At 48.2% G+C, this 16,892-nt stretch overlaps 1 protein-coding gene across 1 annotated transcript in view; it reads left to right on the top strand.

Annotated features, from left to right (window-relative positions):
* The window catches only part of EZR (ezrin), a 178,147-nt gene that overhangs the window by 77,821 nt on the left and 83,434 nt on the right, over nucleotides 1–16,892 (top strand). The window contains exon 4 of the mRNA XM_030198425.1: nucleotides 3,098–3,193. Coding sequence (XP_030054285.1) covers nucleotides 3,098–3,193 — 96 coding nt within the window. The remainder of the gene's footprint in view (nucleotides 1–3,097; nucleotides 3,194–16,892) is intronic.

Below are 16,892 nucleotides of genomic sequence, written 5' to 3'. Positions count from 1 at the left end.
TTTCAGCTTGCTGATTACCTTTCTCCATAAGCAGTGGACCACTGACAGGAAACTGTCTGCTCCTGACTTGAGAAAACCACCAAAGAAGAACATCTTCTACCTCCTCAGCTTTTCCAGACCGGTTTCATTTCCATTGTGGATTTGTATTGTTTTGCCAGTCTTCCAGAAGCTGGTCTTTCTGCTTCAAGATACATGAAATTTGACTGGGATTGACACCATATTCTTTAGCAATAGATGCTTGACTTTGTTTTCTAATTTTTTAAGAACTTCTATTCGTTCAGCCAGTGTTAGTCTTACAGTTGCGCAACGACGACGACCCCAGTGTACACTGTAACAACATTCTTTTGCTTATTCTGCCTGTGGCAGTTAAAGGGGCAGTAAATTTGAAATCGCGTTGGTTGTCACACGCCACTCGGCTTCCATATTTCGTGCACGCGCTTATTCGGAGTCTTTCCTGCAGAGGAACAGTCTTAAACCATGCATATAAGCGAATCTTGCACTTATCACTAGTGCGCTAAACCGAAGTTTGTCCCCATATTAATTGATGGTGCAAAAAATGGAACCGAAGTACGGCATGCAGTTAAACAAAGCATGTGCTTATCCGACGTACACGTAAATGGAGTGCATTGCACCTGTTAATTTCCTTTCCTTTAGTACTGCTGCACCACCCTGTCACTCTTCCTGGAAGACTTTGGGTCAAGGGACTCAGTTGAGTTTTCTGTTTCTCTCTCTCTAGTGGTGGTCTTTAAAAATAGATTATTATTTTTTATATCTTTATATAAATCATTGAATTTAATTATGACTGCAGTGGTTTGATGGGGCATGGGTGTGGTATATTGGACCACCACCTGCTGCTTTGACAGAGGCATACTAAAGTTTTCCACAGAGCACCAACTCTTATACCAGTGATGTCACTGGGCAAGGTCAGTTACTCTACCTCCATTTTCTGGCAGGAAGGGGATAAGACCCAATCAGTTGTACAGGATGGTGCAGCAAGACTAACAGAAAGGAAACTAACAGGTATGATATCCTTGATAGAGGTCAAATAGCCCTGGTGGTCTCACTGAATGTAACGTCTGCATTTGATCTCGTAGTCTGCTCTCTTCTTCTAACTTGGCTGGCTGACATTGGGCTTCTGGAGTTCTGCAATGATTTCACTTGTCCCTCTCAGATCACACTTTCTCAGTTATATTTCCTTCTTCAACTTCTGCCCCTGTGCCTTTAATCTGCGGTGTCACACAAGGTTCAGTACTAGCCCCATTGTGTCTTTGGCTGCCATGGCACATCAGCAACTCTAGTTGCAGCATTGGGCAGTGGATGCAGCATCAGTCACATCGAGTTAATCTGGCCTTTTGAGTCAAGTGGCTGTTTGGAGAAGATCTAAGTAACTTGGTAAAAGAACTGGAGGGAAGTAAGCCATAGTGGTTGCCGGAGGATAAGCAGATAGCCTCTGGTCGTTCATCTTCAGGGGCCTTCGGTCGTCAGCAATATAGCCAGAAGTACCACTTTCAGGCATTCCAGTTTTCCTTTCATGCTGACAGGAAGTCCTCTCAGCTAGAGCACCTGATGCCTCCACAGCTTCGCAGTGATGCGAGGCTGGTACATTCTTCTCTTCTTTTTCTGTGGTGGAAGGATTACAGGAGTTTCAAGAGTGGGCCAAAATCAAGTCAGACCAGTAGGATCTGGATATTCTTACAGAAGATTAGAAGTTGGAGCTCTTCCATCCAGTCCCTCCTTGTAACAGGCCACTGTAGATTCCTTGCTGGTGCTCTGGGCCATTGTTTCAGTTCAAGTTGAACACAATGGAAGGTGATGACAATGGATGCTAGCAAGTCAAGTTGGGGAGCTCATTACAAGTTCCATCTTTCACTTGGATGGAACAGGAGTCTTTGGTCGATAAATTGCTTGGAGCTCAGGGCAGTGCAGAATGCCTTACATGACTTTACTCCCTTTTTGGCAGGGGCCCCGTTCCAAGTTTTCTCCGACAGTGTGACAGCTTCATGAGTTGGGCAGAGATAAATCTTTGCTTGTCAGCAGCTTACATCATGGGGTCCTTGAATGTGAAGGTGGACTTTCTCAGCAGGCACTCCTTGGACTCGGGAGAATGGGCTTCCAAGCCCACAGTCGCTAGATGACTGAAGGGAACTTTTAAGTCAGCTTATTTGCTTGCAGAGAAGCAGGCTCCTCAGGCCTTGTGGGCTCATTCCACAAGGTGTACAGCAACATCCTAGGCAGAGACTACTTTACTGTCTCCGGATATTTGCAAGGCGGCGACGTAGTGGATGTTGCAGTGCACTTGCAATTTTAGGGCTTTGTTCCTCAGGGCGGCTGCACCAGGATCCCACCCACTCTAGGGATTTCTTTTGAACGTCTCACAGGTTCCGAATCAGTGGGAAGCTATGTAATGGAAGGAGAAACTTGGGTCTTATCTTATCACTTTCTTTCCATTAGCCCTTCCCACTATCCAGAGGCCCACCTGAGGTTTCTGAGATGTTTATTGGTGCAAAGTAATGGGTCAAATAACGACTTGTCACCTTGCTTGGTGCTTCCTACTTATCTCTTGTTCTCTTCAAGTTGTCCAGAGATGAGAAGTCCATATGTTTGTTCGTCTGGTTAGTGTTAGGTTAACGAGGAGTGTAAGGTTGTTTATTTATTCCAAGTTTCTCCCTACTGCTTGTCCATGTAAATACTGAGGAGCTGGACTGGATGCCAAGAGAAAGATATCTTAGCTCAACTTTCAATTCTCTCCCCCTGCTGGCTGTGGCCACAGCTATCCCACAGGTTCTGGAATAGTGGGAATAACCTAATTTCTCCTTATGCAAGGTAACTGTGAATCAGCAGCAGTTTGGAAATCCCCCATACAAATCTTTGTTGTTGTTTTTTTTTTTTTCAAGTTGGCAGTTTCTATCAAGGGCCTAATGAATTACTCATATCAGCAAGTGACATTTGTTTCAAACAGCCCATCCCTAGATTACATGCATTAAAACCAGGTTAAACACCTTACTCTGTTTAATAATTAGGCACTTTTAGAGTGTAACAGTACCAAATATGTTTCAGGCAAGTTTTACCTTTGTAAATGTGCAGATCTGTGTTTCAGGTGGTGAAGACTGTGGGTCTGCGTGAAGTATGGTACTTTGGACTTCAGTACACAGACACCAAAGGCTTCCTGACGTGGCTGAAACTTGACAAAAAGGTAAACATGAAAGGGTGGAGTTGATGACAGGAAGTAAAGCTTAAATTTGAATGGGATTTTCTGTTTTTTGTTGTAGTTGCTGACTTAAATTATTAACATTTGATACCCATTAATAGTGTCTTCGGACTTTTTACTGTCTCACTGGTGTAACCTAAAGCAGTTCCCTATTCAGGTGTGGCAGCATATGCGCACCCCTCATCTGAGCTCATATGTGGCTGGTACAGAGGAAAGCATGCACAAATTAAGATTTATGTAAATTAGAGTGGTTTGTTTACATTTACCACAGGGAATGATATAAGGCAAGTAACAGTTTACAATCTTTATTTTGTACAAATGTATAGTTTTCAATTTTGCTTATCACAGCAGACTACCTTAATTAACCCCCTAATCAGTCAGGCATATCCTCAGAGTCCCAAGATGAATCAAAATAAGGTGTGCTCCCACTATCATGATAGAGTAAAGGTTATTTTTATGTAGAAAATATAGGTGAGCTCATATTGAAAAGAGCTTTGCAAACTGCTTTGGTGAAATTAAGTGCTTTGGCAAGCTGTTTTTAAGACAAATTTGCTCAAATTTTCTAATAAAGGTATGTTATTTTTGGTTCTATCAAGGTGGGAAACATGCATCTTTTTGGTTTTGCTTTGCCCTTCTTCTGCACTGTCTCCTGCTCAGTAGTTTGCACTTGGTTTGAGCAGGCAGCACGCTCAAACTCCTTGAATGTTCAGGTGCAGTGTTCTTGTATGCCTAGTTTATTTGTGTTGGCAGAAAGGGCAGGGTCTGATGCTGCTTTGTGGTGAGCTGTGGTGCTCCTTTGGGGTACTGGTACTCTATCTTAGAGGTGCCCTTGGCCTTTGCCAGGTGCCCTTGGCCTGGATTGGCCGCTGTCATGGACAGGATGCTGTCTTTTCCCAGTGTGGCATTACTTATGTACTTAATGACAAGGGGACGGGGACCAGCGGTAATGGGGACAGAGCCTGCAGAGACGGGGCAGAGACAGAGCCTGAAGGGGCAGGACGGGGATGGGGACAGAGCTTTGGGGATAGGGACAAACTTTGTCCCCCGTGTCATTTTCTACTTTGAAGCCTGTCAGTGAACTGGACTGTTATTTATGTTTGATGCAGATGACAATATTCTGATTTTTTTGGAAGAACAAGCAAACATGCTGGCCACAACTAGCAAAATTTGCATGGGGGATCCTGTACATTCTTGCTACCAGCACATCTCCTAAGAAGACATCTTCTATTGCAGGAAGGACTGTGGAAGATAGGATAGCTAGACTAAATCCTGATATTGTTGATGACTTACTCATCTACAGATTAAAAAATCATAACACTGCTTCATAGGGCATATTTCTCCCCCGCTAGGGCGTACAGAACGGGTTGTATTTTGTACCCCTGGACATTTTAACAGGGTGGATTAGGATTCCTTGGTGTAGTAAAAGTCAGTTATTGTTGGGAAGGGTGAGGGGGGGTTATTATAGTTACTCAGTTACTGTTTTCTTTTTGTAATTTATAAACAATAGTTGCACAACATATTGTTCCTTTTTATACCTTAATAAAAGGATTTAAATATAAAATCATATATGTTTGAGCCTTCTGTAGATGAGAACAGAGCCAATGGGACGGGGACAGAACCTGCGGGGATGGGGATGGAGACGGGGCCAGCAGGGATGGAACAGGGACAGAACCTAAGGGGCAGGGATGGGACGGGTATGGAGACGGAATCCATGGGGACGAGGACAAACTTTGTCCCGTGTCATTCTCTTCTCCACCTTTGAAATGAGACTCTGCTCTCAAGCTTCTTTCTCCTGCAAGTCAAAAACCTTCCTGATGCTTTCCTCTACCTGTTTTGTACTGGATTTCTTGTCGTATATTTCTCCACATATCCACTCAACTGCTTCATTTATTTATTTAGATTTAGCTAATGCCTTTTCACTGGTAGCTGAAGGTGTCATGTTCAAGTATTGTAGGCATTTCCCTATCTACAGAGAGCTTACAATCTAATTTAACCAATCTACCTGCCTGATCTTGTAGTTGTAAATGTCCTAGTAAAGTTGCATCCTTTATTCCCCTCATCTTACTGCTTGTTCCTTTACTTCCACCATTTATTTCTCTAGTGTTACTAGACACATCAGTTTTCACTGGTGATATTTGGGCTCTACTTGTGGCCTTTTCTGAGGCAATGACTTAGAGTTTCTGCATTGTTTTCCTGGGTCATGATTGTGGCATTGCCTCAGGTGCTGGCCTGCGTTTCCTCACTCTGCCATATTGGATTCCTAGCAAGAGACATACTTGCAACTCTCCCTCTCTGATACCCCGGGCCGCTTCAATCCTGCTGAGTTATGTGGTCAGCCTTGAATGTGGCATGGGCCCCCACTACTTCCGCTACTGCTATGTCCTCTACTTCCCTCTCTATTGTGACCACCTCATGTGTCATAGGAGCAACACAACTGTAAACCCCAAGTTTCCATGCTATCCCTGTGTATCAGCTTCTGTCTCAGGAATGTTAAGCAAAGCAATGATTTATTCCCTGAAGGAATACAAGATCCCAGTGGTATTTCGGTGTCAGAAATGGAGTTTCTTCAGGTGTGAAAATAGACTATTGGCACGTGGACACTTCCAGGCAGACTGTACTCCTTAATTGCAGTGTGTAAAAGTCATTCTCCGAGGACAAGCAGGCTGCTTGTTCTCACTGATGGGTGACGTCCACGGCAGCCCCTCCAATCGGAAACTTCACTAGCAAAGTCCTTTGCTAGCCCTCGCGCGCCCGCGCGCACCGCGCATGCGCGGCCGTCTTCCCGCCCGAAACCGGCTCGAGCCGGCCAGTCTTCTTTTGTCCGCACTCGGTACGGTCGTGTTTTCGCCGTGTCGAGCCCCGGAAAGTCGACCTCGCGCGTCCAATTTGTTTGAACGTGTTTTTTTCCTTCGGGAAAGCTTTGTCCTAGTCGGGAAGTGCTCCGGAAACCCCCCGCCGGGTTTCGTGTAAATCCTCCCCGTACTTCCAGCTTTTTTGCCCCGGTAAGTTTTCTTTCGTCGTCGGGGTAGGCCTTTTTTCGGCCTCGGTCGAGATTTTTTCTCCCTCTAAATTTGGTGCTTCGAATTTCGCCATTTCGGCTTTTGATTTCGCCGGCGTGATTTTTCCGCCCATGACATCGAAGCCTTCCAGCGGCTTCAAGAAGTGCACCCAGTGCGCCCGGGTTATCTCGCTCACTGATCGACACTCGTCGTGTCTTCAGTGTCTGGGGGCCGAGCACCGCCCTCAGAACTGCAGTCTGTGTTCCCTGCTTCAAAGGCGGACTCAGGTAGCGAGACTAGCCCAGTGGAACGTGTTGTTCTCGGGCTCTTCGTCGGCATCGGCACCGGGATCTTCGAGTGCATCGACGTCGTCAGCGTCCAGACCATCTTCCTCGGCCGCCCCTGCATCGAGTGCATCGAGGCATCGGGCCTCTGCATCGGCGCCGAGACATCGGATAGCTGCATCGACGTCGGTGGTACCAGGACCTCGTCTGCTGATGTCGTCGGACGGTGGTGCATCGGGTGGAGTGCAGGTGAGGGCTGTCCATTCCCCTGCTGGTGGCGGTGAGCCCTCGGGTGGGTCTCCGCCTACCCTGAGGGCTCCTGCGGTACAGCCCCCCCGAGATCGACCTTCTTCAGTCTCGGCCCCGAGGAAGCGACGGGTGGATTCGACGTCCTCCTCGTCGGTGCCGGGGAGCTCCGGTGACATGCTTCGGAAGAAATCGAAGAAGCATCGACACCGGTCTCCTCCCCGTGTCGGCACCGAGAGCTCTGGGTCGCCGAGGGATTCGGCACCCAGCAGGCATCGGCACCGAGAGGACCGCTCACCCTCTGTTCAGGAGGTGTCGATGCGCTCCGCTCTGGACAGCCCGGAACAGCCTCCACGCCCGGAACAGGTACTGACGTCGACGCCTGCATCGACCTCTCAGCCTTTCTCTGCAGCCGCTCTAAACGAGAGCCTCCGGGCCGTTCTCCCAGAGATTCTGGGAGAGCTGTTGCGCCCTACCCCTCCGGTACCGGCGGTGCTTGCGCCACCGGTACCGTCGAGCGTGGCGCCGGCTGGCCCATCGCCCAGGTTGAGGTCCCCGACGTCGGTACCGCGTGCGGTACCGACCGCGGCCACCTCCCAGGAAGGCTCCCCGACTACGTCGGCGGAGGGAGCTTCGCCGATGCGGGCGAGGGAGTCTACCTCTCGACGCCCCCATCGTGGACAGGGTTCCACGGAGTCGAGCAGGGCGAGGTTGCAGACACAGGTCCGTGAACTTGTGTCTGACACCGAGGGTGAGGCCTCGTGGGAGGAAGAGGAAGATCCCAGATATTTCTCTGACGAGGAGTCTGGGGGTCTTCCGTCTGATCCCACTCCCTCTCCTGAGAGACAGCTTTCTCCTCCCGAGAGTCTGTCTTTTGCCTCCTTTGTCCGGGAGATGTCTACGGCCATCCCCTTCCCGGTGGTTGTGGAGGACGAGCCCAGGGCTGAAATGTTTGAGCTCCTGGACTATCCTTCTCCACCTAAGGAAGCGTCCACTGTTCCCTTGCACCATGTCCTGAAGAAGACATTGCTTGCGAACTGGACCAAACCATTAACTAATCCCCACATTCCCAAGAAGATCGAGTCCCAGTACCGGATCCATGGGGACCCAGAGCTGATGCGCACTCAGTTGCCTCATGACTCTGGAGTTGTGGATTTGGCCCTAAAGAAGGCTAAGAGTTCTAGGGAACATGCTTCGGCGCCCCCGGGCAAGGACGCTAGAACCTTAGACTCCTTTGGGAGGAAGGCCTACCATTCCTCTATGCTCGTGTCCAAGATCCAGTCTTACCAGCTCTACACGAGCATACACATGCGGAATAATGTGCGGCAGTTGGCGGGCTTGGTTGATGCTCTTCCCCCTGAGCAAGCCAAGCCTTTTCAGGAGGTGGTCAGGCAGCTGAAGGCGTGCAGAAAATTCCTGGCCAGAGGAGTCTATGACACTTTTGATGTTGCGTCCAGGGCCGCTGCTCAAGGTGTGGTGATGCGCAGGCTCTCATGGCTGCGTGCCGCCGACCTGGAGAATAGAGTCCAGCAGCGGATTACGGACTTGCCTTGCCGTGCGGATAACATTTTTGGCGAAAAAGTCGAGCAGGTGGTAGAGTCTCTCCACCAGCGGGACACCGCATTCGACAAGTTCGCCCGCCGGCAGCCTTCAGCTTCTACCTCTACAGGTAGACGATTTTTCGGGGGAAGGAAGACTGTTCCCTATACTTCTGGCAAGCGTAGGTACAATCCTCCTTCCCGACAGCCTGCGGCCCAGGCTAAGCCCCAGCGCGCTCGCTCTCGTCAGCAGCGTGCGAATCAGCAAGGCCCCGCGGCTCCCCAGCAAAAGCAAGGGGCGAGCTTTTGACTGGCTCCAGCAGAGCATAGCCGACATCCAAGTGTCAGTGCCGGGCGACCTGCCTGTCGGAGGGAGGTTGAAAGCTTTTCACCAAAGGTGGCCTCTTATAACCTCCGATCAGTGGGTTCTCCAAATAGTCCGGCAAGGATACACCCTCAATTTGGCCTCTCAACCTCCAAATTGTCCACCGGGAGCTCAGTCCTACAGCTTCCAGCACAAGCAGGTACTTGCAGAGGAACTCTCCGCCCTTCTCAGCGCCAATGCGGTCGAGCCCGTGCCATCCGGGCAAGAAGGGCTGGGGTTCTATTCCAGGTACTTCCTTGTGGAAAAGAAAACAGGGGGGATGCGTCCCATCCTAGACCTAAGGGCCCTGAACAAATATCTCGTAAAAGAAAAGTTCAGGATGCTTTCCCTGGGCACCCTTCTCCCCATGATTCAGCAAAACGATTGGCTATGCTCTCTGGACTTGAAGGATGCCTACACACACATCCCGATACTGCCAGCTCACAGACAGTATCTGCGATTTCAGCTGGGCGCACGCCACTTCCAGTACTGTGTGCTACCCTTTGGGCTCGCCTCTGCGCCCAGGGTGTTCACAAAGTGCCTAGCTGTGGTAGCAGCGGCGCTTCGCAGGCTGGGGGTGCACGTGTTCCCATATCTCGACGATTGGCTGGTGAAGAACACATCCGAGGCAGGAGCCCTGCAGTCCATGCAGATGACTATTCGCCTCCTGGAGCTACTGGGGTTTGTGATAAATTACCCAAAGTCCCATCTTCTCCCAGTGCAGAAACTCGAATTCATCGGAGCCCTGCTGGATTCTCGGACGGCTCGCGCCTATCTCCCAGAGGCGAGGGCCAACAACTTGTTGTCCCTCGTCTCGCGGGTGCGAGCGTCCCAGCAGATCACAGCTCGGCAGATGTTGAGATTGCTGGGCCACATGGCCTCCACAGTTCATGTGACTCCCATGGCCCGCCTTCACATGAGATCTGCTCAATGGACCCTAGCCTCCCAGTGGTATCAGGCCGCTGGGGGTCTAGAGGACGTGATCCACCTGTCCACGAGTTTTCTCGAATCCCTGTATTGGTGGACGATTTGCTCCAATTTGACTCTGGGACGTCCCTTCCAAATTCCTCAGCCACAAAAAGTGCTGACCACGGATGCGTCTCTCCTGGGATGGGGAGCTCATGTCGATGGGCTTCACACCCAAGGAAGGTGGTCCCTCCAAGAAAGCGATCTACAGATCAATCTTCTGGAGTTGCGAGCGATCTGGAACGCTCTGAAGGCTTTCAGAGATCGGCTGTCCCACCAAATTATCCAAATTCAGACAGACAATCAGGTTGCCATGTACTATGTCAACAAGCAGGGGGGCACCGGATCTCGCCCCCTGTGTCAGGAAGCCGTCAGCATGTGGCTCTGGGCTCGCCGTCAAGGCATGGTGCTCCAAGCCACATATCTGGCAGGCGTAAACAACAGTCTGGCCGACAGGTTGAGCAGGATTATGCAACCTCACGAGTGGTCGCTCAATTCCCGTGTGGTGCGACAGATCTTCCAGGCGTGGGGCACCCCCCTGGTGGATCTCTTCGCATCTCAAGTGAACCACAAGGTCCCTCAGTTCTGTTCCAGGCTTCAGGCCCACGGCAGACTGGCGTCGGATGCCTTCCTCCTGGATTGGGGGGAAGGTCTGCTGTATGCTTATCCTCCCATTCCTCTGGTGGGGAAGACTTTGTTGAAACTCAAGCAAGACCGAGGCACCATGATTCTGATTGCTCCCTTTTGGCCGCGTCAGATCTGGTTCCCTCTTCTTCTGGAGTTATCCTCCGAAGAACCGTGGAGATTGGAGTGTTTTCCGACCCTCATCACGCAGGACGAAGGGGCTCTGCTGCATCCCAACCTCCAGTCCCTGGCTCTCACGGCCTGGATGTTGAGGGCGTAGACTTTGCCTCTTTGGGTCTGCCAGAGGGTGTCTCCCGCATCTTGCTTGCTTCCAGGAAAGACTCCACTAAGAGAAGTTACTTCTTTCATTGGAGGAGGTTTGCCGTCTGGTGTGACAGCAAGGCCCTAGATCCTCGCTCTTGTCCTACACAGACCCTGCTTGAATACCTTCTCCACTTGTCTGAGTCTGGTCTGAAGACCAACTCCGTAAGGGTTCACCTTAGTGCAATCAGTGCATACCATTACCAAGTGGAAGGTAAGCCGATCTCAGGACAGCCTTTAGTTGTTCGCTTCATGAGAGGTTTGCTTTTGTCAAAGCCCCCTGTCAAGCCTCCTACAGTGTCATGGGATCTCAATGTCGTTCTCACCCAGCTGATGAAACCTCCTTTCGAGCCACTGAATTCCTGCCATCCGAAGTACTTGACCTGGAAGGTCATTTTCTTGGTGGCAGTTACCTCGGCTCGTAGAGTCAGTGAGCTTCAGGCCCTGGTAGCCCAGGCCCCTTACACCAAATTTCATCACAACAGAGTAGTCCTCCGCACTCACCCTAAGTTTCTGCCAAAGGTTGTGTCGGAGTTCCATCTGAACCAGTCAATTGTCTTGCCAACATTCTTTCCCCGTCCTCATTCCTGCCCTGCTGAACGTCAGCTGCACACATTGGACTGCAAGAGAGCATTGGCCTTCTATCTGGAGCGGACACAGCCCCACAGACAGTCCGCCCAATTGTTTGTTTCTTTTGATCCCAACAAGAGGGGAGTGGCTGTAGGGAAACGCACCATATCCAATTGGCTAGCAGATTGCATTTCCTTCACTTACGCCCAGGCTGGGCTGGCTCTTGAGGGTCATGTCACGGCTCATAATGTTAGAGCCATGGCAGCGTCGGTAGCCCACTTGAAGTCAGCCACCATGGAGGAAATTTGCAAAGCTGCGACGTGGTCATCTGTCCACACATTCACATCTCATTACTGCCTGCAGCAGGATACCCGACGTGACAGTCGGTTCGGGCAGTCAGTTCTTCAGAACCTGTTTGGGCTTTAGGATCCAACTCCACCCCCCGAGGGCCCTGTTTGTTCTGTTCCAGGCTACACTCTCAGTTAGTTGGTAAATTTTTTAGGTCAATCTCAGTTATGTCCTCGCCGTTGCGAGGCCCAATTGACCAATGTTGTTGTTTTGAGTGAGCCTGGGGGCTAGGGATACCCCATCAGTGAGAACAAGCAGCCTGCTTGTCCTCGGAGAAAGCGAATGCTACATACCTGTAGAAGGTATTCTCCGAGGACAGCAGGCTGATTGTTCTCACAAACCCGCCCGCCTCCCCTTTGGAGTTGTGTCTTCCCTTAAAGTGTATTGTCTTGCTACATACTGGACTGGCCGGCTCGAGCCGGTTTCGGGCGGGAAGACGGCCGCGCATGCGCGGTGCGCGCGGGCGCGCGAGGGCTAGCAAAGGACTTTGCTAGTGAAGTTTCCGATTGGAGGGGCTGCCGTGGACGTCACCCATCAGTGAGAACAATCAGCCTGCTGTCCTCGGAGAATACCTTCTACAGGTATGTAGCATTCGCTGTATATAGCCAAGATGTTGGATAGAAGTGCCCTTATAACCTTACCAAAACTTGGAGAAAGAGAGGCATGAACTTCTCCACAAACTAGCATCAGACCTTCAGCAGCCTAATCTTGAGAGCTTTTATTTTTGGAGTTGTCTCATGTGTTTTCCTTTTAACTTCAGCTTGTTTCTAGTTTTCATAGGCTCAGGTTAGCACAGGGGTTCTCATCCGAGTCCTCAGGACACATCTAGCCACTCGGGTTTTCAGGATATCCACAATGAATATGCATGAGATAAATTAGCATACAGCGCTTCCATTGCACTGAATATCATCCAGCACCCGCATAACTTCTGTGTCAGCACTTTGATATGTCCCCCTTCCTGCATACCCTGGTCCTTTCTTCATCCTCAGGCCTTACCTGGGGAGATCCTTGGTGTCTAGAGGGACAGGGCTGGAGTGGTCTTCTTTCTGCATACACTCCTTTAGCTTTGGGTGTCAAAATGTACTACTTTAAATTTGCTATAGGTAAATAATTTAGCTTTCTCCAAGAAAACGCAGGCATAATAATCTCACATATGGAACTCACTAACTACCAGGTTCACAATAAAGATGAATCTTTGTAATGTAAGTAGATAGTGAGCCCGGTGGAAATAATGAGCCGGAGGGTGGCGTTGGATTTTAAACAGTAAAACGATTCTGCAGGACTGCTTGTCTAAACCAGCTATCCCGCCTGGAGTACTGCTCCAGACAGTGAGTAAGGAAGGTGTGGATAGAAGACCATGTAGCCATATTGCAAATGTCTTGAATAGAGGCAGAGCAAAAATGGGTTATTGAGGTTGCCATGGCTCTCACATTATGAGAGGTGACCCAGCCATGGAGGGTCAAACCAGCCTGAGTATACATATAGGAGATACAGTCAGCCAACCAAGTAGAGATTCTATGCTTGGTGATGGGAATTCTTAACCTGCTAGGATCGAAGTATGCAAAAAGCTGGGGTGATTTCCAATGAGGTTTTGTTCGTTCTAGATATTATGCACACTTGCAGTCTAAGGTATGCAGAATGTAGTTTAGGAAAGAAGACAGGTAGTACAGTGGACTGATTGAGATGGAACTCCGAAACCACCTTTGGGAGGAATTTGGGATGGGTTCAGATTGGCGGAAACATTATTAAATGGATAAAACGTTTCATTACCACCAGATCATACCAAGTCAATCAACCTCATCTGTATCATCTGCGTGGTCCTCACAATGCGGAGTACCCCAAGGATCGCCTCTATCCCCGATCCTCTTCAATCTTATGATGATTCCTCTGGCGAAATCCGTATCCAAAGCTGGCCTAAACCCCTACATCTATGCAGATGACGTCACCATATTCATCCGTTTCCAATCCAACCTTGCAGAAAAATCTGAAAAAATAATCACTGGCATGAACATCTTAGCTTCCTGGGCCAACACCTTCAAAATGAAATTGAATAAAGAAAAAACGCAATGCTTTATTCTCTCATCAAAACACTCCACTCTACTCCCAACCACACTGATCACCCCCGACGTTACAATCCCAATATCCGACAATCTAAAAATCCTAGGAGTAACGTTAGACAACCACCTCACTCTAGAAACTCATGGAAAAGCCATGACAAAGAAGATGTTCAACATGATGTGGGTACTGAAGAGTAAAACCATTCCTCCCCGAAAACACTTTCCGCAATTTGGTACAATCCACAGTACTCACCCACGCTGACTACTGTAACAGCATCTTCATTGGTTGCCAAACCCAAATCCTGAAAAAACTCCAAACTGCCCAAAACACGGCAGCCAGACTCATTTTTGGTAAATCATGGTTCGAAAGTGCAACACCACTCCGTGAAAAACTGCACTGGCTCCCTATCAAAGAACGTATAAACTTCAAAGTCCACACACTGATCCATAAGATCCTCCACGGAGAATCTCCAAGTTACATGACCAACCTAAGCGACCTTCCAGCAAGGAATGGGTCCAAATCTTCTCGAACATATCTCAATCTTCACCTTCCCAACTGCAAAGGTCTCAAATACACAACCTACTACGCATCCAACTTCTCTGTTATAGGCAGCCAACTTTGGAACTCTATACCAAGATACACCCGATTAACCAACGAACATCTATCCTTCAGAAAGCTGCTGAAAACATACCTCTTCAAACAAGCCTACCCAAACGACCCAACTTAATTTACAAAACAAAACAGCACCACTAACATTAAGCACACCTTAATCTTTCCCCCCCTCATCTCATCCTCTTGCCCTTCTCCATACAACTATAGTCATCTTTGCGATACCCTGGACCCATATCTTATGTTACATCACTGTGATACTTTGTACCCAGACACTGTGTTATCTTTGTGATACTTTGTTCCCACACATTGTAAGTCACACTGAACCTGCTATCGAGCGGGAAAGAGCGGGGTATAAGTGCTACAAATAAATAAATAAAGTACAACCCTGACCTCATTTGCAAGCATGCATGCCAGGCTTGGCTCTTCTGAGCACTGGCCCATTATTTAGAAGGTTGCAGCAAACTTTAAAGAGCTTTCTGGCTGCAGTTGCTATCCTGGGGGGAAGAGTTCCTACACTGGCTACCCAGTTTGACTAGGCAGGTGCCAAGCACGTTCCCTCTCCTTAACTTCCCAATGCTCAGTGCTAACAGTGTACATAAGGTTTGCATACTATTAGTGTTGAGCATTGGGAAGTTCTTTTTTGGTGCTTTTTGTGCATCGCCAGAGTTTTGAACATCAAGGCCTCAGTATTTTACCACTTGTTGTAGTCTTTTCAGACTCAAACACAAATAACTTCGTACCCTCTTCTTTGCTTCTATTAGCTTTAATCAATTGCTGAAACCTGACCTTAATTCAGCAATAGACCGTGCTCTAGAATAAACCCCAGGTTTCTCTTTAACTTCTGCAGCTTCTTTCTTAATGTTTCAGCAGTATCTAGTTAGGTATAGATGAAATGAGATGTCATTATAATAATTACTAATAACAGTGCTTTATATTAGTCCATATTCTCAAATACACCCACATTTCTTCAACAAGGCCCTACAATGAGAACTTACAGCCCCACTAATCCACTTCGACAACCCATTCAGGTATGAAAGCCCACCTTCTATAAATACCCTAATAAATCCCTTCCTTCTTCTTTCTTCCCTTAATTAATCTCTACATAATACTAATTGTACCTGATATACTGGAATAATTATGTTAACAATACTATGTAAGCCACATTGAGCCTGCAAATAGGTGGGAAAATGTGGGATACAAATGCAATAAAATAAATGGTTTAGTCACTGTTTGAAAAACAGGCCCTATCAGACTAAATAAGCACTCTTCTCAAACTCATGGCATTAATTTTTACCTCATCCCACCTCCCACTACTCCTGTCTACCGAACTAATCCAAGCCCTTACCTTTTTCCTCCATATTTCAATTATCTAGTTTAAATCACAAAATGGGTTATTTACTAAAGCTTGGCTTGAGTTATCTGCAGCAGGGCTCATTTTATTCCTATGGGCCCTGCTGCAGATGACTCGAGCTAAGCTTTAGTAAAGGAATCCTGTTCAGAAGGAATGCATCCTCAGAAGGTTAGCCGAGATTGGGAGGCAGGACTGGTCTTAGGGAGGCGGGGCTAGTGCTGGGCAAGACGTCTACGGTCTGTGCCCTGAAAATGGCAGAATCAAATCAAGGTAAGGTATACACAAGTACCACATATGAGTTTATCTTGTTGGGCAGACTAGATGGACCGTGCAGGTCTTTTTCTGCCGTCATCTACTATGTTACTATGTTATGATAGAACCTTGTGTAAGGTGGATCTGCCACAAAGGCTTGAAGCTCACTGACTCTTTTGGCAGAAATAAGAGCTATTAAGAACAATTCTTTATACGTGAGGAACTTCAGAGAACTGGAACAAAGTGGTTTGAAAGGAGATTTCATAAGAGCAGCAAGGATGACATTGAGATCCCATGCCAACTGGAGATGGTTTGATGAGGAGGTTTGGTGTGAAATAAGCCCTTCATAAATCTAACCATCAAGGGTTGAACTGAAATTGGTAGTGAAAAGCACTGATGGTGCTCAAATATACTCCCAAGTTATTTTTGAGTCCAGAATTTGAAAGATTGAGGAGGTACTCCATAAGGTAGGTAGAGAGCATGTAGTAGGGTCAAGCGACCTAGTTGAACACCAGAGAACAAATCATTTACACTTTAAATGGTAACATTTTCTTGTGGAAGGTTTTCTGGAGGCAAGAAGTATTGTAGAGACTTCATGAGGAAGATTCAATGAATGCAGATCTATGTCGGGTACCAAGCCATCAGGGCCAGAGAGCGAGGGTCTGAATGAAGGAGAGATCCCTCGTTCTGTGGTGTTAGAGTTGGAAAAGGATCTAACCTGACTGGTTCCCTGGACGATAACTCTAGGAGGAGCCAGATTTACGAGGCCAGTAGTTTGAGAAGTTTTTCCTATGAGAGGCAATGGGGGGGAAGCATATAGTAGATCCATCCCTCAGTGGAGGAGTAAGAAAGCATCTGGGGCTATGCGGTTGGGAGCATAGAGTTTGGAACAGAAGCAGGGAAGCTTGTTCTGAGGGGAATTGAACAGGTCAATCTCTGGGATTCCCTACTCCTGGAATATTTGACAAATGACTGAGGTTCTGAGAGACCATTTGAGAGGTTGATGGACTCTGCTGAGTTTGTCTGCTGTGGCATTCTGTTTTCCAGCTAGATAAACAGCTCTTACAGAGATGTTTCAAGAAGCCACCCAAGTCCAGATTTGGATTGCTTGGCAACAGAGGAGGTAAGATCTGGTTTTTTTCTGTTCAGGT

The sequence above is a fragment of the Microcaecilia unicolor genome, chromosome 3 (genome assembly GCF_901765095.1).
Source record: "Microcaecilia unicolor chromosome 3, aMicUni1.1, whole genome shotgun sequence".
In the NCBI taxonomy this organism is placed as follows: domain Eukaryota; kingdom Metazoa; phylum Chordata; class Amphibia; order Gymnophiona; family Siphonopidae; genus Microcaecilia; species Microcaecilia unicolor.
Note: the sequence above shows the minus strand (reverse complement) of the source record. Positions and strands in the feature narration are given on the sequence as shown.